General features: G+C 33.8%; 3 protein-coding genes across 8 annotated transcripts; 2 read left to right on the top strand and 1 right to left on the bottom strand.

Moving 5' to 3' along the window:
- Positions 1–482: 482 nt before the first annotated feature.
- On the top strand, positions 483–3,312 carry LOC129295570 (uncharacterized). Its single transcript, XM_054934096.1, has 2 exons — positions 483–980; positions 2,939–3,312. Exons 1-2 carry the CDS (start codon positions 642–644, stop codon positions 3,149–3,151), a joined length of 552 nt encoding a protein of 183 aa, XP_054790071.1. The 5' UTR covers positions 483–641; the 3' UTR covers positions 3,152–3,312.
- Positions 3,313–9,148: 5,836 nt separating this feature from the next.
- LOC129295573 (MA3 DOMAIN-CONTAINING TRANSLATION REGULATORY FACTOR 2-like) lies at positions 9,149–12,863 on the bottom strand. Of its 3 annotated transcripts, none has more exons than XM_054934101.1 (4): positions 12,158–12,863; positions 11,807–11,965; positions 11,201–11,295; positions 9,149–11,114 (listed from the first exon to the last, which is right to left on the bottom strand). In XM_054934101.1, exons 1-4 carry the CDS (start codon positions 12,378–12,380, stop codon positions 9,282–9,284), a joined length of 2,310 nt encoding a protein of 769 aa, XP_054790076.1. In that variant the 5' UTR covers positions 12,381–12,863; the 3' UTR covers positions 9,149–9,281. The 3 variants fall into 3 exon arrangements, with proteins under 3 accessions (XP_054790076.1, XP_054790077.1, XP_054790078.1); XM_054934102.1 differs by having other exon boundaries at positions 11,807–11,956; XM_054934103.1 differs by having other exon boundaries at positions 12,108–12,233.
- A 1,390-nt stretch (positions 12,864–14,253) lies between these two features.
- On the top strand, positions 14,254–26,259 carry LOC129295571 (uncharacterized). Of its 4 annotated transcripts, none has more exons than XM_054934099.1 (15): positions 14,254–14,411; positions 15,821–15,880; positions 16,033–16,123; positions 17,124–17,193; positions 17,697–17,742; positions 21,153–21,263; positions 21,729–21,816; positions 22,133–22,229; positions 22,976–23,036; positions 23,173–23,303; positions 23,665–23,782; positions 24,876–24,999; positions 25,098–25,205; positions 25,304–25,378; positions 25,767–26,259. In XM_054934099.1, exons 1-15 carry the CDS (start codon positions 14,340–14,342, stop codon positions 25,805–25,807), a joined length of 1,293 nt encoding a protein of 430 aa, XP_054790074.1. In that variant the 5' UTR covers positions 14,254–14,339; the 3' UTR covers positions 25,808–26,259. The 4 variants fall into 4 exon arrangements, with proteins under 4 accessions (XP_054790074.1, XP_054790072.1, XP_054790073.1 ...); XM_054934097.1 differs by having other exon boundaries at positions 14,261–14,514; XM_054934098.1 differs by having other exon boundaries at positions 14,261–14,514; positions 25,671–25,803.
- The last annotated feature ends 112 nt before the right edge of the window (positions 26,260–26,371 follow it).

Raw genomic sequence — 26,371 nt, 5'->3', positions numbered from 1 at the left:
AAAAATAAAGTATGTAATTAATTTTTTAAAAAATACTAAATAAATTTAAAATATAAATAAAAATTTAAAAGAATATATCAAAAATAGTAACTATCATTTAATGATTAGATGGGTGAAAATAAAAACTCAAAAGTAAAAAATATATTTATATTTTATAACTCTAAACTATTAATTTTAAGAGAAATTTGTATAAATTTTAAAAATTAAAAATATTAAATTAAGATAAAATAAAGAGCAAATAATATATTTTAGTTTAAAGATATCAAAATAATTTTTTCATATTTATATTTATTTTTATTCTTAAAAACTAAAATATTTGATATTTTCGTGCATTATATGGGAGATAAATCTAATTTATATTTTATTTTATTATTATATATTTTAATTAATTTTTGAATCAAATTTTGTTAATAAATTTTAATTTTTTCAATTAAATATCTTAACATAACTCACTTTAGACTCACAAACCTTGGTGACTTTTTTTTAATCCAAACACATCCTACCTTCTTCAGCCACACCGGAACGACGGAACCCCAGAAAACATCATCACCGCTATCACCATAGCAAACAGTGCGAATTCCGTGCAAAGCAATCAAAGCGTTCGCTTTCACCGTATCAGCGAGCCCGCGGGAGCACGCAAAATGGAGGAGGAGAAAGCCCCCTTAATTGGAGAAATCGAGGAAGTAGGCACCGATTCCGATACAGCTCAAAGACACGTGCGGACCAAGGTTCCGGAGGTGGAGATCCACCTGTACAGTCTGGGCAAGGGGCCCATTGAAGTTTTCAAGTCGACCCTGGGAGGCTGGGACCAGGACCAATTAGAAGTCCGAAATATCCTCGACAAGTATGGATTTAAATCCATTTACGCTTTCAATCCTCAATCGGGACGCGGCGTTCCCATTCGGTTCAACCCTAGAAACGGCAGATCGATGCTGACTTACAGGGATGGAGGAGTTGTTTACATTGATGGAGAACCAAAGGTGTGTGTATATAACCAATATGTTTAACTTTTCGTGATAGGTAGAGAATTGTTAGTTCATATCATGGTTATAATTGGAAAAGAGGAAGTAATTCAGACGGATTGAGGTTCTATTTCTTTCCCTTATTAGAAGGGTCAAAACTATGTTCTATTCTACGTGGATATAATCTAAATTGGAGGTGGGGGTATAATTTACGCGACATTTTACCTTTCTTTTTTAGATAAGGATGTTTAATTAGTTTGGGCCTCGAGTAATTCCTTAATTTAAAGTATATTTGTTTTTCCTATGTCTGTTCTATATGTTTATAGTGTATTCATTAGGGAGTTATTTCTTGATATTTATGGCTTGTGTAATGGATGAAAATATTCAAGTAGTTTGGTTTTGAGTATTGAACTGTTGAATGTTATTCTTCTGAGGATGTAGAACTATAGAAGTATGGAAGAATTGTACAGCGGCATCGTTGAATGGCACTGTATATAATTGGGAGGGAATTTGTGCCTACTCTAGTCGGAGAGCCAAAATCTAATTCATTTATGAGCCATAAAAAGCCTTATGAAACGTAAAAAGCTATCATTCATTTCGTCAAGGTTTACTGTATTATCTGCCTGTTGACAGTTGGTTAAAGCTTGGATCTTTCTGCTTCATGATTTTGTCTGTTGGGGGAAAAAACAAGGGGGTGAATTGGTGGTTGAATATACTTAGGTGGTAAATATGACTTTCAAGGATCAAAGTTTATTCCTTGAGGGTTGTTTTACTTGCTTAACGTGGAAGGGGGGAGGTTCATTCGCCAAACCATGTTAAGGCTGGTGAGTTGTTCTTGTAGAAACATTAGAACTAGAATACCAGACCAGGGGCTTCCTAGATGATGATTCTCTTAGTTGTTTTCAACGAGTTTCACTTTTGGTTCTCGCAGTGAAAGAGAAACTAACTTACTATCTCCATGAACGCTAGAATTTAACTCATGCCTTTTGTCTGGTGGTTGGCCTAGGGTGGGGATCTATTTACATGAGTGATTGATTTTAGTTTCTAGAAACTAACATTTTGGCATAAGCATGGGTACCTTAGATATTAAATAAATGTTTACGTCCTGAAAGGTTTGAGGAGGTAATATATACACGAGAATAGAAACCTTGCTGAATAATAGCTTGTTTATTATTAAAGATCGGATGTTCTAAAGGATTAAAATTCTCTTCGTAATAGGTGTTTGATGGAAGTAATATATGAGTTAAAACCAAGTAATGGCTTTTCTTCGTTGACAAGGGGGAAAAAAAAGTAATAGCTTTTCTTCTAGTATAACATTTCCTCCCAGAAAGATCGAGCAAAACCAGTCTGATGTGGTCTAGTTTTTAGTAAGAATGAAATGACATTTGATAAGGCTTTGGCAGCAATCATCTATTGATTATGAGGAGTCATGTGACGACAAGGAATAGTATGCCTAGGAATGCTAAAAAATGAACTAGTTGGTTCTGGAGCAATTATGCCCGTTAATGTTATTTTATCATTACCAAGACATACTCTTTTGGTGTTATGCATATAAATGGGTTCACTGACAGTTCTAAGGTAAATAAATGAGCCCTTTTAGATGTGAACTACATTTCTCCAACCCTTGCCTGAACGATTCAATTAAGTACATTGTGATTTAAATAGGTAATCTCTTGTTGGTCTACATATAAGCTTGTGCATCTCACTAGGGGAATCCTCTGAGGGATCAGCTTACTACATTTTCTATATATCTTATTAAGTGAAACATGTGAAAGTTTTTCTCTGTTCCGTGTAATACGACTTGTGTTTAGCTCCTCCAATCCTTTAGAGTCTGGAATAAGTTTTTAAAATTAGCTGGAAAATAAAATTTTTAAAGACATCACTGATCTTTTTTTGATCATTGGGTTCCAAGTCTTGTATCCAGTTTGTAACATGCATAATATGATATATATTATGTGTTAAAATTCTTTCTGCAGGATTCGATTATTAAACCAGTGACCAAGATCTTGATTGGGGTAGTATTAATAACCATGATGATAGTACTGGTTTCGAAGGATACTCCAGAATGGATCAAGAAATTAAACCTTTTCGGTGGAGGCTTTCCTCCATGGATCTTGGCTTGTGCAGTTATTGTTTTCACCCGCATGAGGAAGAGAACCAAACACGTCCTGAAAAAGTTTGGTTGGTGAATGGATGCAGCTCATGCTCCTGTGGTCGAGTTTAATGGATTTCTGTATGCTTTCAGGTTTTTTTGTAAGATGGCATATTTTTTTTTCCATTTAAATACATTTTTTTTTAGAATTGATATGAATAATTATTATTAATAATACTTAATAGCGCGTTCTGGTTATTTGTTTTGTGTATGCTTTTCTACTATTTTTGTATTTGTTTTTCATGCTGTTCGTAAGCATATCTGGTTGGAGTGCAAGGCTATGTTTTGGGGCTTGAAGAACAAATAACCAGAATAATTGAACGCTGAAGTTTTTTCTTTGTTTTTTGGAGGAAAAAAGGGGGGCGGGGGTCCCTTCGACTACGGTTGTACGAAGGAATCTTATCTTAGCTCTCAGTGAAACAGTTGCAAAAGAACTGATAGATTTGTGCACCTGCCGAAGTTAATGTATGGCTACTCCTCGTCCTCCAAGAGTTGGTTCCATTATCAATTGTCCTAAATTAGATTCTTGTTGATAATTTTTTTGGCCCCAGTTCCGATGGCAAATAGTTAATTTTTTTCAACTAAGTTATACTCTCTCGTTTTAAAATATAAAGCATTTTTAATTGAATTTTATCTTTTAATAAAATAGTTATTTACTTTCAAATTAATTTTATCTTTTCATATTTATTCCTATTAAATCACCTATAATAAATATAAAATCATTATTAATAGAGATATTTTTAAAAAAAGAGCAATGATTATACTTTGAAGACTAAAAATGCTTTACATTTTTAAACATTTAGCATCTAAAAAATATTTTATATTTTTAAATGAATGAAGTATATATAAACCTTTAATTATTGGTAACTTTTTCAATTAAAATGCTACATATATAATGATTATGATTCAAATTTTTATTTCCTTGCTTGCTTAAATCACAAGAGCTTTTAGCACTTATGCTAATTTGAGTTGGTAAATGTTTCCCATTTTTTTCATTAAAAAAAATCTTAACAAGGAATAACTATTTAAAAACAAGATTTACAACATGTATATTTATATATTACATTTATATATAAATAAATTTTAAAGTCTTTGAGAAATTAAAATTCAGAAACTCTTAAAATATAAACCAATATTGACGCAAGGATTAGAAAGTTTATTGAAAGCAAAATGATTTAGAAAAGAGAAGCAAACAGCGAGCTGAATAGGAGTTCACCAATCTGGCACACACGCACATTTCTTTCTTTGTTTTTTTTTTTTTTTTGCTATTTTTGATGCGTAAGATCTTGTCATTTTGTACAAAGGAAAAAATATTGGCTATCAACTACCAATTATTAAAAGGAGAGAAGGAAAAAAAAAACTGTGTTCAGGCAATTATAATCGAGTAACAAAAACATGGGCAAAATTAATTTCAGTGAATGTAGGCATGCATAGATGGCCAAAAAGAATGTAGGTATGCATAATATGATGTAAAATAAAAAAGTTATTTTAATTTTTTTGCCTCTACTTTAAAAATAAGGATAAAAGGATAAAAATACCTATAAAGTAGTTAGGCACAGGCACCCAGCATCCTAAAGTGATAAAAAGAATAAAATATCTATAACGTTATATGGATGAGTGCAAAAGTAATCAGATTGTTAACTTTAACTATTAAATGCTGACTGTGCATGCTATGTGTTAGTTTTTGCTAATGTGGACTAAAAAAGAGGCAAAAATACCCACAAAGTCATCGATCAGGAGTAAAAATACCGATAACGTTACCAGAATTGGTGCAAAAGTGACCAATATATTCAATCTCTTAAATGTTGACCGTTTAGTTAACACTTAAGCAGAAGTTAATTTTTTTTGCTGATGTAGATAAAAAATATTCCAAAATAAATTTTTATGGATGTTGATCGATCATTGTATGAGTACCTATAATGTTACTTTAGTAAGTGTAATAGTGACCAATCTATCAAAATTAATGCCATATAGTTTCTTTCCATCATTACGTATCTCACCCCTTTCCTTTCTCTCTCTCCACTCATTTTTCTTGTCCACAAAACTTGAGATTTTACATAGTGAGATAGGTTGTTCAAAATCAAAAATTGAGATTGAGCACATCTAACTTAAAAATATTTTTACAACCTTAAACAATTGCATTCACGATAGATTCAAAATTTTCAAATAATTTTAGCTACTGTTGCCAAAAACAAGCAATTTAATTTGATAGTTAGTCAAAATAATATTTTCTCACATGATATTTATACAATAATTGATTAATTTTCAGAGAATTTCATCTAGAAATATTTTTTTATATCAGTGAAAAAAATAGTCAACTTTTACTTAGGTGTCAGCTAAACGGTCAATATTTAAGGGATTGGATGTATTGGTTATTTTTACACCAATTTTGGTCACGTTATGAGTATTTTTGCTCATGCTCGATGATGTCGTGGGTATTTTTGCCCATTTTTTAGTCCACATCAGTAAAGACTGACACGTGACATGTACAATCAGCATTTAACGGTTAAAGTTAACAATGTTAGGTTAAAATTAACAGTCTGATTATTTTTGCACAAATCCATGTAACGTTATAGTTATTTTTACTTTTTTCATTACTTTAGGATACTGAGTGCCAATGGTTGACTATTTTATGGGTATTTTTACCTTTTTATCCAAAAATAATAACTATATTAAATAATAATTATAAAGATATAGTAAACATGACAAAAATAATAAAACAGAGAGAATCGCTTTCCTTCATTCTTATCAAATGAATGTTTGCTAAGCTATAGTGAAAACGTTGAGCATGACACTTTGCATAATTTTTAACTTGTTACAACTCAACGACTCATGTAAACAAAATTGTTTCATATAGCAAAATTTTAAGTCTATGATTTGATGAACATCCTATTAAGAATCGCTTAAAACTAAACTTGATAATTTTTATGTATGCATAACAAAAAGAATCATTAATTAGTGAGGTCAAAGATGATATATTGACTATAGTTAATGTTTCATTAGTCTGTTTTTCCCGAAATGATGTTATTCTTCTTAAAAAATCCAGACACTACTTTTTATACATTTTCCAAACAAATTCACGTATGGCTTCACCATCTTCGCTCCATCTTCGCCCCATCTCCGCATTAACATAAAAGCCAAAAAAGTAATTGAAAGAAAAAGGTTTGATTTAACTGAACTTATTTCAGTATAGATATTTTAGTTTCTCAAAATCAATCTGGCTCATAATGCATCCTTTGCTCCAGATCATGTCCACGTTGCTGCATCTTCAAATGTGAACATTGCCTCGAGTCGTTCATGAAATAGTTGACCGCAAATTAAGTGATGCAGAGCAACGAGCCCAACAAAAGGACCAGTTTCGGTGCTCATTAACTGATGAGCACTCTGGACAGTAGAGTCAGTAATTTGGATCAAGCCTGACGGGCCAGCCCGAACCCGTCCGAAAAATTTAGGCCCGAACCCAAAAAAATAATATTTTTTATTATTCGGGCTAAGCCCGATCGGGTTCGGGCTTGGCCCGAATACCCGAATAGGAAAAAAAATAATTTTTTTAAAATATATAATATAATAAATATTAATTATTTTTTAAGTTTTATATTATTTTATTTTAAAATACCATATATTTGAGTGTATTACTATAGTTATTTTGAAAAAAATAAAAATATTTATATTTTTTCATTTTTATTATTTTTAATCAAATAAAATATCTCAAAATAATAATTAAAATATATTTTAATATTAATTTTTATATTTTAAGACTCAATTTTTTTTTGAAAAAAATTGAGTCATATAAATCATTTTCTTGTCCAAAAAATTATATTTTATATTTTTTATAAAATAAGATAATTAATTTTAAATTAAAAATAATTTTAAAAATAAAATTTGGACATGTATAAATTTTCGGCTCTACTACTAAACAAACATAATAAATAAAATAATATTTTTAGATAATTATTTGATTATTATCCATGCCAGACTTAGTTAAAAATTAAGAATGAACTAAAGTAAATACTTTTTGTATATAGGACTTAAACAATATAAAAGATTTAAAAAAATTCAAAAAAATAGTATTTTACCCATAATTAAATAATTTTATTTTATATAATATAATGACGACTATTTTTTTCATATTTTTAAAAATAAAAAGTACAGTTTATCCAATAGTTATTAAAAACTTTAAACTAATCAGGACAATAATTTTAAATTAATAGTTTAACCGTAGTTGAATTGAGATTAACTTGATCATAATTAAAATAATATGATTCAATTAAAATATATAAATATTTTTATATAACTATGATAAGAGCAATATTTAAATAAATATGACATTAATTTACAAGTAAAGGAAACATTTATGAATAAATTGCACATAATACAACAAAACAGTAACACTACTTAAATACTTAACTACAAAGTTAATAAGTTATTATTTTTTATTCATTTCAAGTTAAAATAATTTGTTATGGTTAATAAAATTATTTAAAAATTAAAATTGATTAAAAATAAAAAAAATATTTTTAAAAAAGTTTCGGGTATTCGGGCCGGCCCGAATAAGCCCGAAGCCCGAAGGCGTTAGGGCCGGACTTGGCTATATGGGCTTTTTAGAAAGAGTAGAATTCTTTAAGCCCGACCCGAATAAGTCCGGCCCGCCCGAATTACCGGCTCTACTGGACAGTCCAGATTTACCAATTTTTTTAATATTTTATTATATATTTATTAAAATATAAAATATTAAATATTAATAAATCTACTTTATCATTAATTTGAACAATATAGGTTTAATCTGGACGGTCCAATTCAATATTAATTTTTTTATTTTCATAAATTGAATATTCGTATATACTTTGGACAGACTATGTCTAAATTACTACATCTGAATACTTAAGTCATAAAAATTTTAAAAAAATTCATATTAAATTAAATCATCCAAATTAAATCTAAATTATCCAAATATAATAAAATAGATTTATTAAAATTTTATAATTTTTTATAATAAATATAAAATAAAAATAAAAAATAAATTCTACAAAATCTGGACCGTGATGCCCATCACCATGGTGCTCATCACTTGAGTACCAAAACCAAATCCCCAACAAAGAAAGTCAGGAACAAACAACATCCAGACCATGTCTCGTGTACTGCCATGCAACAGTAGGGCCAACAAATGTCAACTTTTAGTGATGCCAATCATGGTATTGAAATCCGGACCGGACCGGTCGGGTCAACCCAAAAACCGGTGACCCGGTCCCTTGTCCGGTCTGGGTTTACTCCTAAACCGGTAACGAAATAAACCGGTGTAACCCGGTCAACCCGGTGGGTTGACTGGGTTAACCAGGTTATTTTTTTTAAATTTTTTTTTCACTTTTTATTTTTAAGAGTGTTGAATTTAGAAATAAGATAACAAAAAAAAAGTAAAACTAAAGTCAAAAAATAAAAAATTAGAGATAGAGCACGCTAAGTCCAATTCAGATTTTCAAACAACATTTATTTCGGCCTTTCATCTGTGTCTCTCCTCTCTCACCCTAACCTAATCAGTGTCTCTTCTCTAGCTTAATCTCCGTTTCTTCTTCAGGCTCCAGCTCTATCTCCATCTCTTCTCCAACTCTATCTCTGTCTTTACTATCTTCATTTCTTCTCCAGCTTAGTCTCTGACTCTTCGTCTTTTTTCTAGCTCAATCTTCGTCTCTTCTCCAACTCTATTTCCATCTCTTCTCTAAACTTTTGAGATTGAAGAGTTGTAAGTGTAATGATAGATATTTAAAATATTGTATTTTATTACTGTTAGACTTTTGAGTGGTTGAATTTAGTTGAATATTTTTATAATTAATGTCTTTTTATTTAAATTGTATTATTTTAATCATGACCGATTTGCCACCGGTTCAACCCCCGGTTCAACCCTAATTGAACCACTAACCCGTGACCCAATGCCATAACCGGTTCAATGACCGGTCCGGTTTTACGTACCTTGATGCCAATAATGGCATGTTAAGAAGAACTAAGGGTCAAATGACAATGGGGGCAACAAATCAAGCAATAAAGCGCCAAAAAATTTTTTTTTAAAGGAATTTCAGGATTTGGTCAAGGAGCATGGTAATATGTGATCAAAAGGAGTAAATTCAGGAAAAAGAAACGAAGTACAAATTATATTGTTGATTACCCCATCAGAGTTAGCAGGTTCCATTCTCCGTTGAATGTTCAAATTTGCTGAGACTAAATGAAGCATCCAACCATTCTGAGCTCTTTGCTCGTTCCACGTAGTGTATAAACTGTTTCTTAGCATCAGGGACATCCAAAGCCAAGTCATCAAGAGATTCTGCAATCCTTCCAAACCCCTTCATCATCTGGTTGGTAGTTATCAGTCCTGATTCAAAGCATTCCTTGAGCAGACCCCACAACCTGTCATTCTTCTTCTCAATGATTTTCACCAGGGCTTTCTTGACGACCTCGTGGTGAAAAAATGGCATTCCTAGTTCTTTCATGCATCGACATGCCTCCCTTATGTCACCTCCAGACTCATACTCCTCCAAAAGGTTTATAATCTTGTCCTTGACATCCTCAATTTCCCACCCAGATCTGCTGCTTCCCCCTCCACCCCAACACCTTAATATTCTCTCCCCAGAAAGCCTGGCCTTTAGCAATGACTTGGCCATTTGAAGCACTTTACTTCCTATTGAATCTTGCCCCAGACACTGTGTTCCAACCTCTTCTAGATGCTGTGGGGCCAGGACTTCATCCACTACTGATCTGGCCAGGAACATGGCAAGATCCTCCACCACTACTGGATTATCCAGAGCAGTGTCGTCTGCTGATTCTATCAACATGACAAAACCATTAACAACATCATCAGCTGGAAAACACAGAGATGAAAGCAGAACCGAGGCCATTTCCTTCTCCCGCTTCTTTCGATCCATAGCTAATGTTATAAGTCTCTTGACAAAGATTGCTTTGAGATGTGCAGAGCTAGTGTTGCTCTCTTGCTCAAGACAACTAATTACTTCAAATATATCACCCGACAAGAAGTACTCTTGAATTATGGACTGAGCCTTTAGCTTGAAACTTCTGGCTGCATTTTCTTCTAGTGACTTTTTCTCTGTCTCCGGTGAGAGCGATTTCAAAGATGAAACACATAGCCAACCCTCGGATGCTGCCTTGGACATTAGTTTTTGGAGTATTTCACGTGCATTTGGTATGTCAAGTGATAAGTCATCGACAGTGTCAATCAACCGATCAAAGCCCTTTGAGGTTTGACTTGAGTTGATAAAACCTTCTTCAGCTGCTTCTTTCAAGAGATCTAGTAAGGGACCTTCTGCTTGGCGCCTCTCCATTGCCATTATAAGAGCGCGTTTCACTATCTCATGATGATAAAATGGAACTTTCAAATCCTTAATGCATCTAAAAGCTTCTTTCTTGTCACCACTTGTTACATATTCTATCAACAAATTGTTTATTCTAGCCTTCACATCATCAACTGTCATATTCTTACTGCCTCCCCACCGGCGCTCTATGATTTCTGCATGCAGAGGGGCTGCAAGATAGTTCTTCTCAGCCTTTTTCAAGACTTCAATCCCTTTTGAATCCTTCTGTAAGTAAGCCATCTGTTTCTTTAAAAATGCAGGAGGAAGTATGTCATCAACCACAGCTCGAGCCAAGAAAAGCGCTAGAACATCCACTGCGTCTGGTATGTCTACAATCAGGTCATCTGCAGATGCAACTAGCTTACTGAAGCCCTTGTAAACTTGAGAAGGATCAATTGTGTCAGCATAAAGTGCAGATAGCAGAACAGCAGCCATTTCTTTTTCTTTGTCATGTCTGTCCATTGACATTGAAACAAGCTTCTTGACAAAATAGTAGCTGAAGTATGGCGTTCCAAGTTCTCTCAGTTCGTTTTTTACAGCAACAATATCATCGGTGGTGAAATATTCCTCCACTATTATTGTAGCTTTCTTCTTGTACTCATCTAACTCCCCTTTCTTTTTCTTTTCATTCGAAGGTTCATTTTCCTGCAAATCATACTTGCTTTCAACTTCTTGGTGTTGATCACATGACATAAACGCAAAACAAGCAACCAAAGGTTTAATCTTTTCACCTCAGTGCTGTCATAGTTTGGATCATGAGGGTCAAGAAAGTTCATGTCTTCAGTATCAAGCAATCCTCCCCACGTGCCTTTCCCTCCACAACCTCCTGCATTATTAAAGAAAAAAGAAAAAAGAAAAAAGATTAAAACGTTACTCTCAAACATAAAAATATCAGAAATATTTTTCAGACAACGCATTTTATCCACTCAAATTAAGGTTTACCTACACCTTTAGTACATGGACTTCAAAATGTCACAAAGCACCTCAGTTTGAAAATGTAACTTAACAGGAGTCCCCTCAAAGAAACGGGGGCGTTTTTAACAGATAAGTCGTTTAATTAACGGAATAATATGGGTTTTCGCTAAATATCATAATAAATATTTGATAGCCATGGAATACAATGGAAGGAAAATTTCCCTGATAATGCCAAACCACTCCCTTCATTTTCCGGTAACTATGAGTCATAGTGTATCCTATAATGGAAAAAACGCATTGCAATTAGATGGCCACGATAACCTAGCACATAGGTTTAACTTTAGCATCTTAATAGGAGTGATCAAATATCAACAAATGGAACCCAGTATGGGAAATTTAATCATTTTGAATATTGCATGTACCTTTCTTTGGTCGTCCATCTCGTGGCGAACGTGATTGCCTTTCATTCTTTGGACTATGGCCAGGTAACCTTGGGGACCTCGGAGACTTTGGAGAAGTGGGGGATGCCGGTGTCTTTGGAGAAATTTTCAATGAAGTAACAGAGAATGGATCTGCACATTCTGAAACAGATTGATCAAGCTTACAAATACGTAAGTGTAATTATATATTATTAAAGACATGAAGCCTAGTAATCAGGGTCACTTATTAATGGGACTCATGCATGACATGTTTACACGTGTATTCATGAAGAGATTGATCTACCTAGCTTTTATGGAACAGGCCTCCATAAGAATCTGTCCTAGAGGCTTTACCTTTCTTGGGACATCCGTCTCTTGAAGAATATGGGTGCTTATCATGATTTGGACTTCGCTTGCCGCCCTTGACTTGGAACCTAGGGGACCTTGGAGAGCCACAGGATTTCGGTGACTTTGGAGAAGTTTGCAATGGAGGAACAGATAATGAATCTGCACTTTTTGAAACTGATTCATGAGGTTTGCGATGTTCACTTAACGTAGAACCATTACTGGTATCCATCGCATCTATTTAATTCTCTAAGCCTTCACAAATCACTCTAATTTTGCTAGTTGCATGTATAAGAGATCACAATATTAGCACCATATGAATCAGAAATAAGCTCTAGTCAATGGCACATCAGAGAAGGCTTCAATCTTAAAAATGCTTCTCGAATCAATCTCCTCTTCTCTTGGAAAAAAGCCATACACTACAAACCAATTTTGCTTCTGTGAGATTTGAGCTTGCGGGAGCTCAGGCAGTGGCCAGCAATGGCTATGAGATTCTTACAGTGTAGTTTGTTGGATTCAACCCTAGCCGAACAAGTAGCAGTTGGCACCAGATCAGGGGAAGTAATTGAAAGAGAAAGACAGTGTTCAAAGGTAGCTGCAAAATATGAGGTGTTTCCATGTGTGTGTCGGAAATCAAAATGCGGATCTTGAACGAGTTTGTCTCGTCTATGATGTTCCAAGCTTTCTAATTCCTTTGCCTTTGGAAATAGGAGAGGAAAAGGCCTTGCTTTCGACCAAGTAAACTCATGACTCCTAAAATGTAGGTAAGGATGTCATTTGTCGAGTAGCAGTAACAAAAATTTCTTGAATATGTCAATGAATAATGAATGTGATTGATCGATGAAAAATGTTCTCATAAATTTTATATTTTATAAATTATTTTCACTTAATAAATATGTAAAGATTAGAGATATTAAGAGTGAGAAGAGCAAGAGTCTTATGTCATTAAATTTGTATGATTCATTCTAGGTCAAGAAAAACTTAATTGACCCAACCTAATATGCTATACTCGGTGTTTAATCAATTAGATTACATTGAAGATTAGTCTTTGATTATGTTGCATAAATATTGATATGTATATCAGATATGATACATATCAGATTGATACTTTTATTTTTAAAAATATAAGATACAATATACTTTCAATACATGCAAATATATTTGTCAAAAAAGTCATAAAAACATTAAAAATATAATTTCAATTTATAAAATATCCAACCTAGCATATATATATATATATATATATATAGTTCTTTATAGTAACACCAAGCAATATATAATTATTAATTATACTTTTATTTTAACTCTATCTAATTGCCTACCTTCTAATCTTTGCCAATAGTTTTATATTTCGGGTTTATATGCCAAAAGATAATATTCCCACATTTTTATAATTAAAAAATATAATTTTTATTCTTTTATTATATCTAAAACTTATTTTTTAAGAAAAATTTAATTTTTGACTTTGAAAACAAATCACAGAAACATATTAGAAGCAAAGAAAATAATATTGCAATCTTTAATAAAATTTAATTTTTTTAAAAGCAATCTCAAAGTATCAACTTTAAGGTATTAACTTACAATTTAAAAATAATGAATACGTATCAAAAATTAAAAATTTTTAAAATAAAAAATAATATTTTAATACTTTATGGATACATATTAAAAAAGTGCCAATGAATACAATATCAATACAAATACATGAGATAATTTAAAGTATTGGTGGTTTATAAATTTTTAACTTTTTTTTATTTTGTTTAAAGGAAAACATCATCATTATTTTTTGACCATCAAGGGAAACTATAAATTTCAAGCGCAGCGATAATAGCCTAATACTGTCTAACAAAGTTATTTTCTTTCTTTCTTTCTTTCTTTCTTTGTTTTTTTTTTTATTTTAATTTTTGGGGTCAGGCAAAAACTTCGGTGTTGCCTGAAAAAGCCGGGAATGGAAATTCCTTTGGAGCATAAATCGCATTATTGTAGTTATTTTCAAAAATCATAAAGTATAGTTTCACGCTAAAGTAATAGTAATAGGGGAAAAGAAGACTTTCTCTCTCCAAATAAAAGCGATCCAAAATCCCAAATTCGCCCTTGCACGTTAACCAATATTAGGAGTTCGGACTTAACCAGTACTAAAGCCTACAGCCTGACTGTCGCGAATTCGCACTGAAGCTCAAGGCTGAAGTCGGCCATGTCGACGAAAGACGCTGACTTCGTAGTCAGCCTGCAATCCCAGATTGATGCTCTTCAAACCAGGGTTATGGTATGATCAGTCTCTGTTTGTTTGCCGGGAAAGTGGGAAAACCAAAACGAGGAACTCAAAGGAAATGATTTTCTTGCTTTCTGGGGTTAACTGGGCTTTATTGGTTAGACCGTCAATCTTTTCTGAGTACAATGGCTTCTCCTGCTTGATTAGCATGCCCGCGAGTTTTTTCAGTTTGTCTCGTTTTAGCGAGTATTTTCAGTTTGTCTCGTTTTAGTTCTTGTTGCTTGTATAAAGCTTAGGAATTGTTGCTTCTTACACTTCTGCACTTTCTGAAATATCGTTTGTGATAGCATGCTAAGTCAACAGGGTCCTCCACTATTGACTTATCAGAGAAGAAATGGGAGGAAGTTTGAATCAGTTATGCAGAAATAAATTAATTTTTATTTAATTATTGCATTTTCAGTTAGCTAAATAAATGGATCAACTTTTGCTAAGTGGTTCACCGACGTTAAGTCAGTTTGAGTCAGTTGTAAGATATGTTGGGATTATTTCTTATTATTTATTTGTTATTCTGATGTAATTCCTGCATTATAAATGGGCTGGCTCTCGTCATAGCTAGACACATTGAGAAATAAAATATCATTTCCCTTGGAGATTCTCCTACTCTGGCTATTAAATTTTTTAGGGTAAGATTCTTGCTCTAATTTATTTAATAGATTTTTTTGCTTTCATTACTGTTCTGAGTATTTAACAGTTTGAGACACTGCTATCAGTTCAATGTGCGTTTCTGGATCCTCTGTAAGTTTGAAAGAGATGCATGAATTATAGAAGAAAGGATTTTCGATAATTTTATTAAGACCATCTAAGCTTCATGGTTAATTGCGAAATTGACTCAGAGTGTAGGTTGAGTTGAACTCAGTTGCATGTTTATTAGGCATAAGTACATGGAGAGAACCAAGTACTATTATTAAGTTCCTTGTAAGATTGCTGTCACATCAGATATTGGGAAGTTAGAGATTCCATATTTGGTTTGACAATAAAAACAAGTAGATGACGACGCCCAAGCATGTAAGGTTTTACGATTTTTTGGCATCCTATATTTCCATGTTTTAGTATGATAATCATATTACCATAGCAAATGCAGGCATATAAGATACTTGGTCTTTTTACATTTGGCTCTGAAAATATTAATAAACTCAACACCTTCATATAATCATAGATAGAAAATAATAATAATTATAATAATAATAAAGGGGATTGATGTGTGTGTCTAATTATCCTCTGTTGTTAATTCTAACCTTGGTGTCTGGTCTGCAATTAATAAATTGAATGTAATTTTTTGCTGTTGTTGTGTTTTTTTTTTTTCTGTTTTGATAAGTACAGAAACTGCAATGAGAATCTGTTTATAAATCTAGCTCACAATTTTATCTGTTGTTTTTCTTATTGAACTTTGATTCATAAACCAGGAATTAGAGGCTGAAAATGCAAAGTTATTGTCTCAACTCACAAATTGTGGCAAGCACGGGGTTAGCTAATATTTTCTTTTTAAGTTCTTATCATTGTGAGCTTTATAAACCATTGCAAATTTTCAGCTAGGAAAAATTTACTCAAGGAAAAGAAAGGGGAAAATATGGAAGGTTTCTACTGCATTATTTAGGGATATTAAATTGTGGTGCAGATTGAGGAGAAATTACACAGTTCTGATGACAAACACATGAAATCAAAAAAAGGAAACGTGAAGACAGAAGAGAAGATACAAAAAGTGCCAGGTTGCCCTCTCCATATCATTTTTGGATGTTTAGTTTTGATAATACGGTTGCCATTGTAATCATAATGGAACCTAGCATGCTGATAGAGCACTTGAGCATATGATGCAATATATTAAAGTAGAAGCACTGTCATGGAATTTGATGTTTGAGGAGAGGATTGTGGAATGAATTCTGTGGCTTGTGTTAAAAGCTGGAACTTCAGATAATTTATCGGTCCTTGTGGTGCCAAAGAAATGATTTTTTGTATATTTCCCCCTCTTCTTGAGATGGCTTTCGCGGAAAATTTTTAAAGTACAAGGAACCTGACAAAAAATTAAAGTTGATTTCTAAAATTGTTCATCATCTTACTTGGTAATAGCATATGTAATTAGTTTTATGATTTCTTGCATGTATGCAAACATTGTGTCATCTTGGAGTATACGATTAAGAATTTCTATATGAATACCTATGGATGATATATGCACAATATAAATACATAAGAAAATAATTTAATTGAAAACTGTAAACCATGTTAAAGAAATCAGGTAAGAGATAAAGTGTTCCTCTAACCATATATTCTGTCTCCCACTCCTAGAGTAAGTGTCTGCCTCCACTGTTCATTGTCCATCTATTCTTTTACCAATGACTGTTTGTTTGATATGGTTAATCTCTTTGAATAAATGTACTAGACTATTTTTAGACGGAAAGGTCAGTAGAAAATATTAAGTGTCAATTCCTGAAAATTTTAAGCTTCACTTATATTCTTATATGCCTAGTAAACATTTTTTTGATGTGCTCCTTGATTTCATTGAGTTATAAACCCGGATGCTTAATCTGTTTGTTTTATTTGCATGGATTTTGTATTTTTCACATTTTTAAAGAAAATGATAAATTAACTGAGTTTATTGTCATATTTATTGTGCAATTATAGTTTATATATATATCTTACTTTCTTGTCACGAGAGAATTCAGACTGCTAAAACATGCTGCATATGTGAATTACCCTTAAATCTTGACACAGGCTATCAGTTGATGCTTAGCAAACATAGCAAGAGATATGTTGCTCTGAAAGTCATGTACTTTGGAAAAAGGTATATGATGTTCTTCTTCTTCTTCTTCTTCTTCTTCTTTTTTTCCCTAAAACAGGCATAGAAGCACAAAGCTGTGCAATGAGCACAGAGCAAACTATTCCTTCACCTTTTACTGAAAAACAAGCATGGAAGCTGTGACCTATAAAGGAAAGACAGATATGTGGTGCATTTCATATAATTTATTTTTCAACGCAGCACAATCATATGGTACAACTTTTAGAATTTTAAGGTCATGACATATGAGTAAATAGTTTAAGTTTTGATGAATATACTTGAGTATCTTTAGAGGTTTCTTCAGAGATGACGTGACTGTGCTTAGGGCCTTTTAGAATCTGAATTTTGCATGCAGGTTTAGTATTTCCTTCAGTTGAATTGGAAGAATCTGGAGTGCTTCACCTTCCATTATTTCACTGCCTTGTTTATATTTATTGAACTAGAATTTTATAAATAATATGTGATAATGAATATTAGGTTTTTTTTTTAATGCTATCTGTTAAATGCAGGTTCTATGGTTTTTCGTCAGAGGCACAAATGGATCCAACTGTCGAGGTTTGTTTTGACGCTGATTTTTTAGCCATTTATTTCCATAAGCTGCACAAATTCTTCATGCATACTAGCAAGCAGAATTATCTTTACTCATCACAAAAATGAATAAAACAACAACAACAACAACAACAAGCCTTTATCCCACTAGGTGGGGTCGGCTACATGGATTGCAAGACGCCATTGTGCTCTATCATTTATTAAGCTTTTAGAAATATTATTAATTAAGAGATCACGTTCAACAACTTCCAAGAGTGTTCTCTTAGGCCTTCCTCTACCTCTCTTAATCGGACTCAAAGTTATATGTTCCACTCTTCTCACTGGTGCCTCCCTTGGTCTTCTTTGTACATGCCCAAACCATCTCAACCGATTTTCTACCATTTTTTCCTCAATAGGTGCCACCCTCACTTTTTCACGTATGTGCTCATTTCGAATTTTATCTTTACGTGTATGTCCGCACATCCATCGTAACATTCTCATCTCTGCTACTCCAACTTTATGCTCTTGCTGTCCCGTTAGAGCCCAGCATTCACTACTATATAACATTGCCGGTCTGATAGCAGTACGATAAAACTTTCCTTTAAGTTTATTAGGCACCCTACGGTCACAAATAACTCCTTTAGCTTTTCTCCAATTAAACCACCCAGCTTGAATTCTATGTGAAATATCTCCACTGATTTCGCCATCATTTTGAATAATGGCTCCCAAATATCTAAACTTTTCCACTTGAGGTATAATTTGATCTCCCAATTTCACTTCAAATTATTTTCGAATAGTCCTTTACCAAATTTACAATATAAATATTCCGTCTTACTTCTACTCAGACGAAAACCTTTCGACTCCAATGTCCTCCTCCATAACTCAAGTTTGCAATTAACCTCTTCTCTTGTCTCTGCTATAAGAACTATATCATCCGCAAAGAGCATACATTTCGGGATTTCCTCTTGAATATGTTCCGTCAAAACATTTAAAATCAAGTTGAACAAATAAGGACTCAGAGATGATCCCTGATGTAGTCCAATCTTTATAGGAAAATCCTTTGTTTGACCACTAGGCGTTCTTATACTAGTTTTTACCCCCTCATACATATCTTGTATGGCTTTAATATAAGCAATCCGTACTCCCTTTTTTTCCAACGCTTTCCAAAGCACTTCTCTTGGTATACGGTCATAAGCTTTTTCCAAATCAATAAAAACCATGTGTAGATCTTTATCTTTACAACGATACTTTTCCATTAATCCCCTTAGTAGATAAATCGCCTCTGTAGTTGATCTACCTGGCATAAAACCAAATTGATTCTCAGAAATACTTGTCTCCAATCTCAACCTGTGCTCAATTACTTTCTCCCACAATTTCATTGTGTGGCTCATGAGTTTAATCCCTCTATAGTTAGTACAATTCTGAATATCTCCTTTATTTTTATAAATAGGAATTAATGTACTTCTCCTCCACTCATCAGGCATTTTCTTGGACCGTAAAATCACATTAAATAACTTAGTTAACCATCTCACCCCTTCTTCACCTAAACATTTCCACGCTTCGATAGATATACAATCAGGTCCGTTGGCTCTACCATTTGCCATTTTCTTAAGAGCTTCCTTTACCTCCTTATCACGTATTTTTCGATAGAATGACAAATTTTGTTCTCCTTCACCAGTTACTAAATCCTCCAAGTTACTAGATGAATCCTCTCCATCATTGAAAAGTTTAGAAAAATAAGTCTCCCATCTATTTTTAATTTCATCATCTGTAACTAAAATTCTTCCCTCTCATCCTTAATACACCTTACCTGTTCTAGATCTCTTGATTTTCTTTCCCTACTCTTGGCAATCTTATAAATATTTTGCTCTCCTTCCTTCGTCTCAAGGTTCTTATAAAATTCTTCAAAAGCTTTGGAACGAGCTTCACCCACAGCTCTCTTAGTTTCCTTCTTAGCCATACGGTACCTCTCCCAATTTTCCTCATTGTTACACAAATGTATGGCTTTAAAACAGTTCTTCTTATACTTGATTTTGTCCTGTACACTATTATTCCACCACCAAGACTCCTTATCTCTCGGACCAGAACCTTTCGATTCTCCCAAAACTACTTTTGCAACCTCCCGTATCTTTTTAGCCATATCCTCCCATATGATGTTAGCACTTCCCTGAGAATCCCAAATTCCTTTATCCAAAAGATTTGCTTGAAAATATCTTGCTTCTCACCTTTTAATTGCCACCACCTAATCCTTGGTGTTACTACTTGTCGACGTTTTTGGATTTTACTCATAATACACACATCAAGGACTAGGACCCTATGTTGTGTCGTTACAGCATCTCCAGGGATCACCTTACAATTTTTACAAAGTTTTCTATCTGTGTTCCTAACCAAAAGAAAATCAATCTGCGACCTTGAGGCTCCACTTTTGTAAGTGATGAGATGCTCATCTCTCTTCTTGAAACAAGTGTTGGCAATTTTAAAATCATACGCCAATGAGAAATCAAGAAGAGTTTGCCCTTCATTGTTTAGCTCTCCAAAACCAAAACCACCATGCACCCTCGCATACTGACCAGCTTCCCTCCCGACATGCGCATTAAAGTCTCCTCCAATAAAAATCTTTTCACTCTGTGGTATGTGTCGAATCAACCCCTCCAGATCCTCCCAAAATAATTCCTTAAGACTGGCTTCTGTCCGACTTGCGGCGCATAAGCGCTAACAATATTAACAGTCTCACGTCCAATTATCATTTTTAAAGAAATAATTCTGTCTCCAATTCTGCTAACTTCTACAACGTTCTTCTTCCACTCCTTATCTATAATGATGCCTACTCCATTGCGTGCACTTACTTTTCCTGTATACCAAAGTTTGAAACCTTGAATATCCTTAGCTCTTTCTCCACGCCATTTTGTTTCTTGCAAGCAAAGGATATTGATTTTCCTTTGAATCATAACCCCTACAACCTCTACAGATTTACAATTTAATGTCCCAACATTCCAAGTACCAAATCTAATTTTGCTCTTATGGACTAACTTCTTTAGCCGCGTGCGTCCAGAATGACGCGGTAGCCCTTGCTCATTTAACACTACATCCGGGCGCCGATGCAGCGGCTCTAACTCACTTATCACTGTACTCGAGCCATGCAGCGCGTTACTTACGGGCAACGACCTAGCATTAACATTATAACGTCTATTGTCCATGTTCATGATAGATTCAACAAATTTTTACATTGGCTGTTGATGGCCTAACACAACCCTCCTCCTTTACCCGGGCTTGGGACCGGCTATAAACATAGGCGGAGTTCATCACAAAAATGAATGTACATTATAAATTATCCATGCGATGGATGAAGAGTTCTGAATTTTTCCTCAGTATTAATATGCTGTAAAGTCAGCGAGTGAATGCCTCTGTGTGATCTATCATCTATAATTTTATTGCAGTCTGAGATTTTTAAAGCTCTTGAGAAAACAAGGCTATTGGTTGGTGACAAGAAGGAGTCACAATATTCAAGATGTGGTAGAACAGACAAAGGTGTTTCTTCTGTTGGACAAGTAAGTCAACTTGAAATGAAAAGGAAAATAAAAGAAAAATACACTTCCTACCAGCAATGACTGATAAATATCAATGCTACGTAGTTTATATAAGTTCCAATTTATACTTTTCCAACTGTTAAGAACTTAAGATACACGATAGCAATCATTGTCTCCTAGAACCTGCTTCTATGACAAATGCTTGTAAGATAAGTTGAGGTTGTTTAGAGCAATGCTAAATAAATTTCTAAATGGAAGACAAGGGATTTTTATGCAGAAAATTTGAAGCAAGTTAATAAATTTCCATTTGACTATGCATCCCTTAAAAGGTAGCTATGTTAAGCATCAGGATTGAAAGTTCATATGGTGGTGGTGTTGTATTTATTTCAGCCATTTCAGCTAAATTTAGTTATTGATATATGGAGCATCATGCTTTCTGTTAATTAATTTACTTAAGTGGCTCTTATGAGCAAAATTTTGAAGCAGGTAATAGCTCTTTTTTTAAGGTCAAACCTCAAGGAATCAGGAACAAATAATAGAAATGCTGGAGAAATTTTTTCAGAAGAGCAACATGGTTAGAACAAAGTTCTTTTGAAAGATGAGATTACTTTTTTTTTTCTCCCTGTGATTGCTTATTATTTGTTGTTATGAGATGTTTTTATGTCCATTGAGTTGGATATTGATGATTAAAAAAATGATGGAGGCATCTTGATTTTAGGCGATTGTAAATTTGACTTTAGTAATGGTATTTGGCACTTTATATTTGCCAGAGCAATAGAGGTGACTGTTTGCCATATTTTTTTGTCTCATTTGCTTCTCCAGCATTGTTCATACTGAGTCGTGTTCTGTTTCTTCCCTCTTTTTGAATAAATTTAACTTGCCTTTTGCAGAAGGGGACATTGATTATGTGAAGGTGCTAAATCGAGTCCTTCCTAATGATATTCGAATTCTGGGCTGGTGTCCTGTTCCTGTTGATTTCCATGCAAGGTTTGTCTGCTTCATTTGTAACTTTGCTTTTTCACCTGATGATCAAGTCATATGGGGAATTGGTGACAGCAAGAGCAGTACAAGAGCTGGGAATTACTATTTTTGTTATGGCATATTGGAAGATTCCCAACCCTACTTCATAATTAATTTTATTTGAAACTCCATTAAGTTGCACTCCTTTTGTTTAGTGGTTGTGGACAAAAGTTATTCCACATTGGTCAAGGGTTTCAAACTTTGTAATTCCCTCGACATTATAATTAATGAATGAAATGGCCTATTTGAAATTCTTGAATTTGAATGGGCCAGACAAATGTGTAATGGTATATGAAGTCCAACAAATAATCTTCCTTTACATGCAAGTAGTATATAAAACAGAATAGAAATACAGAGAAAGATATTATAGACTAGAATTAGTGCTTGTAATAGAATCGCTCAAAGAAAAGGCAAAGGCGTTATGTTAAATTCCTGCTAGAGAGGCTGACTTGGGCGACAATTTCAATTGCCCCAAGAGCTTACTTAAGTTGACAAGAAGTTGGTTTCATATAGGAAGCTATTACAATTTAATCATATAATTGCAATTTAAACTGAATTTTGAGGTAGAATGGTTTGGATGTTTCTTGAATTGTATTGTATTTTCCGACCTTCAGATTGCCAGGATTAAACTGAAATTATTTTTACCTGTTACTTGGAAATGTTGACCTCTTAATTTGCAATCACTTATCACTTTCTTTGTTCACTTTAATCAGGTTCAGCTGTTTAAGCAGGGAGTATGAATATTTTTTCTGGAGAGAAAACTTGAATATTCAGGCAGGAAAACCATTTTCCTTTTGTGATTTTTTTAAAATTTTTTGAACTCCTTTGCCTGTCTGTGATTATACCCTAGACTCAAAAGGCTTATTACTAATGAGCGGTACATACTTTTCTTTGTATAATGTCACTTCAGGCTATGGAGAGTGCTGCCAAGAAGTTCTTAGGAGAACATGATTATAGGAACTTCTGTAAAATGGATGCAGCAAATGTACACAACTATAGGCGGCATATCAACTTGTTTGAGATGTCTCCTACTAATGTGAGGTTAAAATTGGTAGACAATTTTTCTGATCTTTTGTGTGTTTCTGCACGTGTGTGCATGCTCATGTTGTGCTAAATTACCATCGAAAATGCACATTACTAGTTTGCACTAAGTTTTAGCCTTCATATTTGTACCAAACTCTCAGAAATTTTAACGAGGGGGCTAATTACATTTTACATGATATATAGCTCAAATGGGGAACACTCAATACCTGTGTCATATCAGAATTCAGAGTTATGGTGGCTTTATATAGTTAAAAACTTAATAAATGTATTATCCTTACTAGAACTAGCAATTTGTCAGTTGGAGTTGTCGTGGACATTACAGTCTGAGCAATTTTTTTTCCCCCAAATCTACCTTCAGGTATGATGATAATCAACTCTGGGTGATTAAAATCAAAGGCACAGCTTTTCTATGGCATCAGGTTCGCTGCATGGTTGCCATTCTATTCATGGTTGGCAAAGGTCTTGAATCTCCAGATGTGCGTACCTAACATGCTCATGTATAAATTTATATTCTATATAGACGTCTCCTTGTTGATTATTTATACTTTGTGAAATTACAATAGAACAAATCTTGTTCAGGCTGCACCTTGACATGTTCTCCAAGTTTAACTGTGAAGGCAAAGAAGTAACAAATCTGGTTAAACATTATATAAGTGGAATAATAAGAGTTCTGTGGGCTAAATAAAGGCAACACTTACTAAATGGAAGTGTTCTGTCTCTTCTGCCATATAAAAATGTGTCTTAGTTGTTACTGTGGTAATACTTTATTGCTTTATATTAATAGATGTCTGCATTTAAGTTTTTGGTACTTGTCTTAAATGGCTGTGACCACTTGTCAACCTCTGCAATGATGCACTGTTCTGATTTCAAAATGTCAAATCAAATAAATTCAATTTATGGACGAAAAACAGGTATGCTACTCAGAAGAATTCTTGTAGCCACCTGAAAAGCCATAAATCGAGGAATTCCACAATTGAGAGAGAGAATTCGTGTAACAGTGAAATTGAGCAAGAGTTGTGTAGGTGAAACCTGGGAGACTTGGATTATCTCCATATCAAGAATAGAAATATATTTGTAGAGAGGATACAGATTTCATGTAGGTGAAACATGCGTAGAAGGGGAGAAGAGAGATGATGCTACCTGATTTTGAATGAGCGACCAGAATAAGGACGTACTGATGATAAAAAAGGACATCAATGCTATTCTAGATTTGTGAAAATTTGGAAAGAGAAAGAGCAATGAGGTGATGTGGAAGCAGAAAAGGTTCTTTATTTCTTGGAAGAAACATCTTTATAAATGATTCGAGCTGTAGCTGGCCAAATATGATTTGACTTGAAAAAATAGGACAAAATACCATATGGCAGGGCCAATGGCAATTGTTATATATATACATATACATATATACACACACACATATATATATATATATTCAGGTTATCTATGTGAGGATGAAAGGAAACCTTCAAAATTGAAAGTATTTCCATATTGTTCTTCTCCATCTCCATGTCTGTTATAAGCCTCTGCAGTTTGCGCTAATGACTCTAAATTCTTTGATGCTTAAATTTGTAGGTGATTGATATTTTACTGGACACTAACAGGACTCCAAGGAAACCCCAGTATATCATGGCAGCAGAGATTCCATTGGTTCTTCAGTCTTGTGAATTTGCAGATATTAGGTTTATGTGTTCTTCAGGTATATCTCTAATGTATAACGTTAAAGATGGTTCTTATTCAAGCGTCGTTAACTCAGAACTGCTGAATAATACTCAAATTAACTGTATATATATCCAGATGCTGGAGAAGCCTTGCGTTTACACTTTGTGAATGAATGCCAAACTTTCCAGCTCCAGGCTGCAATCTTCCACGAAGCTATTCTTAATTTCATGCCTCCATCAAATGGTACTGCTGCAAATCTTGATTATGGATTCCACTTCAATTTTATGCCTATTTTGGTTAAAGTTGTTTATTATGATTGATGATGCCAGTTCTTTTTCCAGATCAAAGCTTGCAGCGTTATGAAGGAACCAAGAAGAAAGCTTCCCATGTCCCTCTTATGTCACGACCAACTGAGCGTGAGTTCTGTCACCCACAATTTTAGAGATGACTATAGAGCGAGACAGGACTAATTGTTTCAAAACCATCTTAGCCCCTCCCCCCTCTTTTTTTTATTTGTCTCGTGCATACTCTATAACCTTGCAGGTTTATTTTTGTACTCGCTAGCATTTTATTACTCCATGCCAACCCCATCCTGTCAATAATAATTTGAAAACAAAGTTCTTTACACCTAGGTTTGAGTCTCATTTTGATAATTTTATTATACATTTATATTGTATAGAGATCTGATAATGGTTGGTTGGGATACAGGTCAATATTCTTTTTAAGCTTTGCTCGAAATGACTGTCAGAGTTATCTCAATTTGACTGATTTCTTTCTGTGATTGAATTGGATTCACTGATTCAGCATCATATGAGGAGCGGCGCGCCAAATTCAGCTCAGCATGAAGATTCTACCAATGATAATTTCAATGACTGATCTCTTTCTCTGATTGAATTGGATTTCACTGATTCAGCATCATATGAGGAGCGGCGCGCCAAATTCAGCTCAGCATGAAGATTCTACCTATGATAATTTCAATTTAAGAGGCCTTCTATATCTTGTTTTCCATGAATTGCACGAAAAGAAGTTCATTTATTTCTTACTTTCTAGATTTTGCTTTTGAATGTAGTGAGGCGTTGTTGGTGCAATTTTTTTTAATTAAGAGGGTTTTAATTCTTTGCTGAAAAAAAGAGGGTTTAAATTCTCACTATTATTCATTACAGCCCAGATCTTTATCACCTGGATAATCTTAGGTGCCTTTGGGGTGCAATTTTTAAGTGTTTGCTATGTTAGGTTCTCTGGAGACAACATTGGAGATCAATATTTGAAGCCAAAAATAACATAAGCTTGTTCAAAAGATTTGTATTCAGCTGTTCTTATTTGAAAACTGAATATCAAACACTCGAAGAATTTCACTGCTTTAACTCAGATGAACAATCTGTTGTCAAACCATCCCCCACCCTTTTTTT

This window comes from Prosopis cineraria, unplaced genomic scaffold (assembly GCF_029017545.1).
Source record: "Prosopis cineraria cultivar Desert tree isolate PC_DT_omini unplaced genomic scaffold, ASM2901754v1 PC144, whole genome shotgun sequence".
Lineage (NCBI taxonomy): Eukaryota > Viridiplantae > Streptophyta > Magnoliopsida > Fabales > Fabaceae > Prosopis > Prosopis cineraria.
The sequence above is the reverse complement of the archived record's forward strand: the minus strand, read 5'-3'. Positions and strand labels throughout refer to the sequence as shown.

Excerpts from the sequence above, each read along its gene's own strand:
- LOC129295573 (XM_054934101.1), bottom strand. The coding sequence starts at position 12,380 with ATGGATACCAGTAATGGTTCTACGTTAAGTGAACATCGCAAACCTCAT. Across the intron at positions 11,966-12,157 it reads AGACGGATGTCCCAAGAAAG|AATGTGCAGATCCATTCTCT; the intron begins GTAAAGCCTCTA and ends AATCTGTTTCAG. Across the intron at positions 11,296-11,806 it reads AGATGGACGACCAAAGAAAG|GAGGTTGTGGAGGGAAAGGC; the intron begins GTACATGCAATA and ends TTAATAATGCAG.
- LOC129295571 (XM_054934097.1), top strand. The coding sequence starts at position 14,389 with ATGCTCTTCAAACCAGGGTTATGGTATGATCAGTCTCTGTTTGTTTGC. Across the intron at positions 23,304-23,664 it reads ATGTCTCCTACTAATGTGAG|GTATGATGATAATCAACTCT; the intron begins GTTAAAATTGGT and ends ATCTACCTTCAG. Across the intron at positions 25,206-25,303 it reads TTTCATGCCTCCATCAAATG|ATCAAAGCTTGCAGCGTTAT; the intron begins GTACTGCTGCAA and ends TTCTTTTTCCAG.
- LOC129295570 (XM_054934096.1), top strand. The coding sequence starts at position 642 with ATGGAGGAGGAGAAAGCCCCCTTAATTGGAGAAATCGAGGAAGTAGGC. Across the intron at positions 981-2,938 it reads ACATTGATGGAGAACCAAAG|GATTCGATTATTAAACCAGT; the intron begins GTGTGTGTATAT and ends TTCTTTCTGCAG.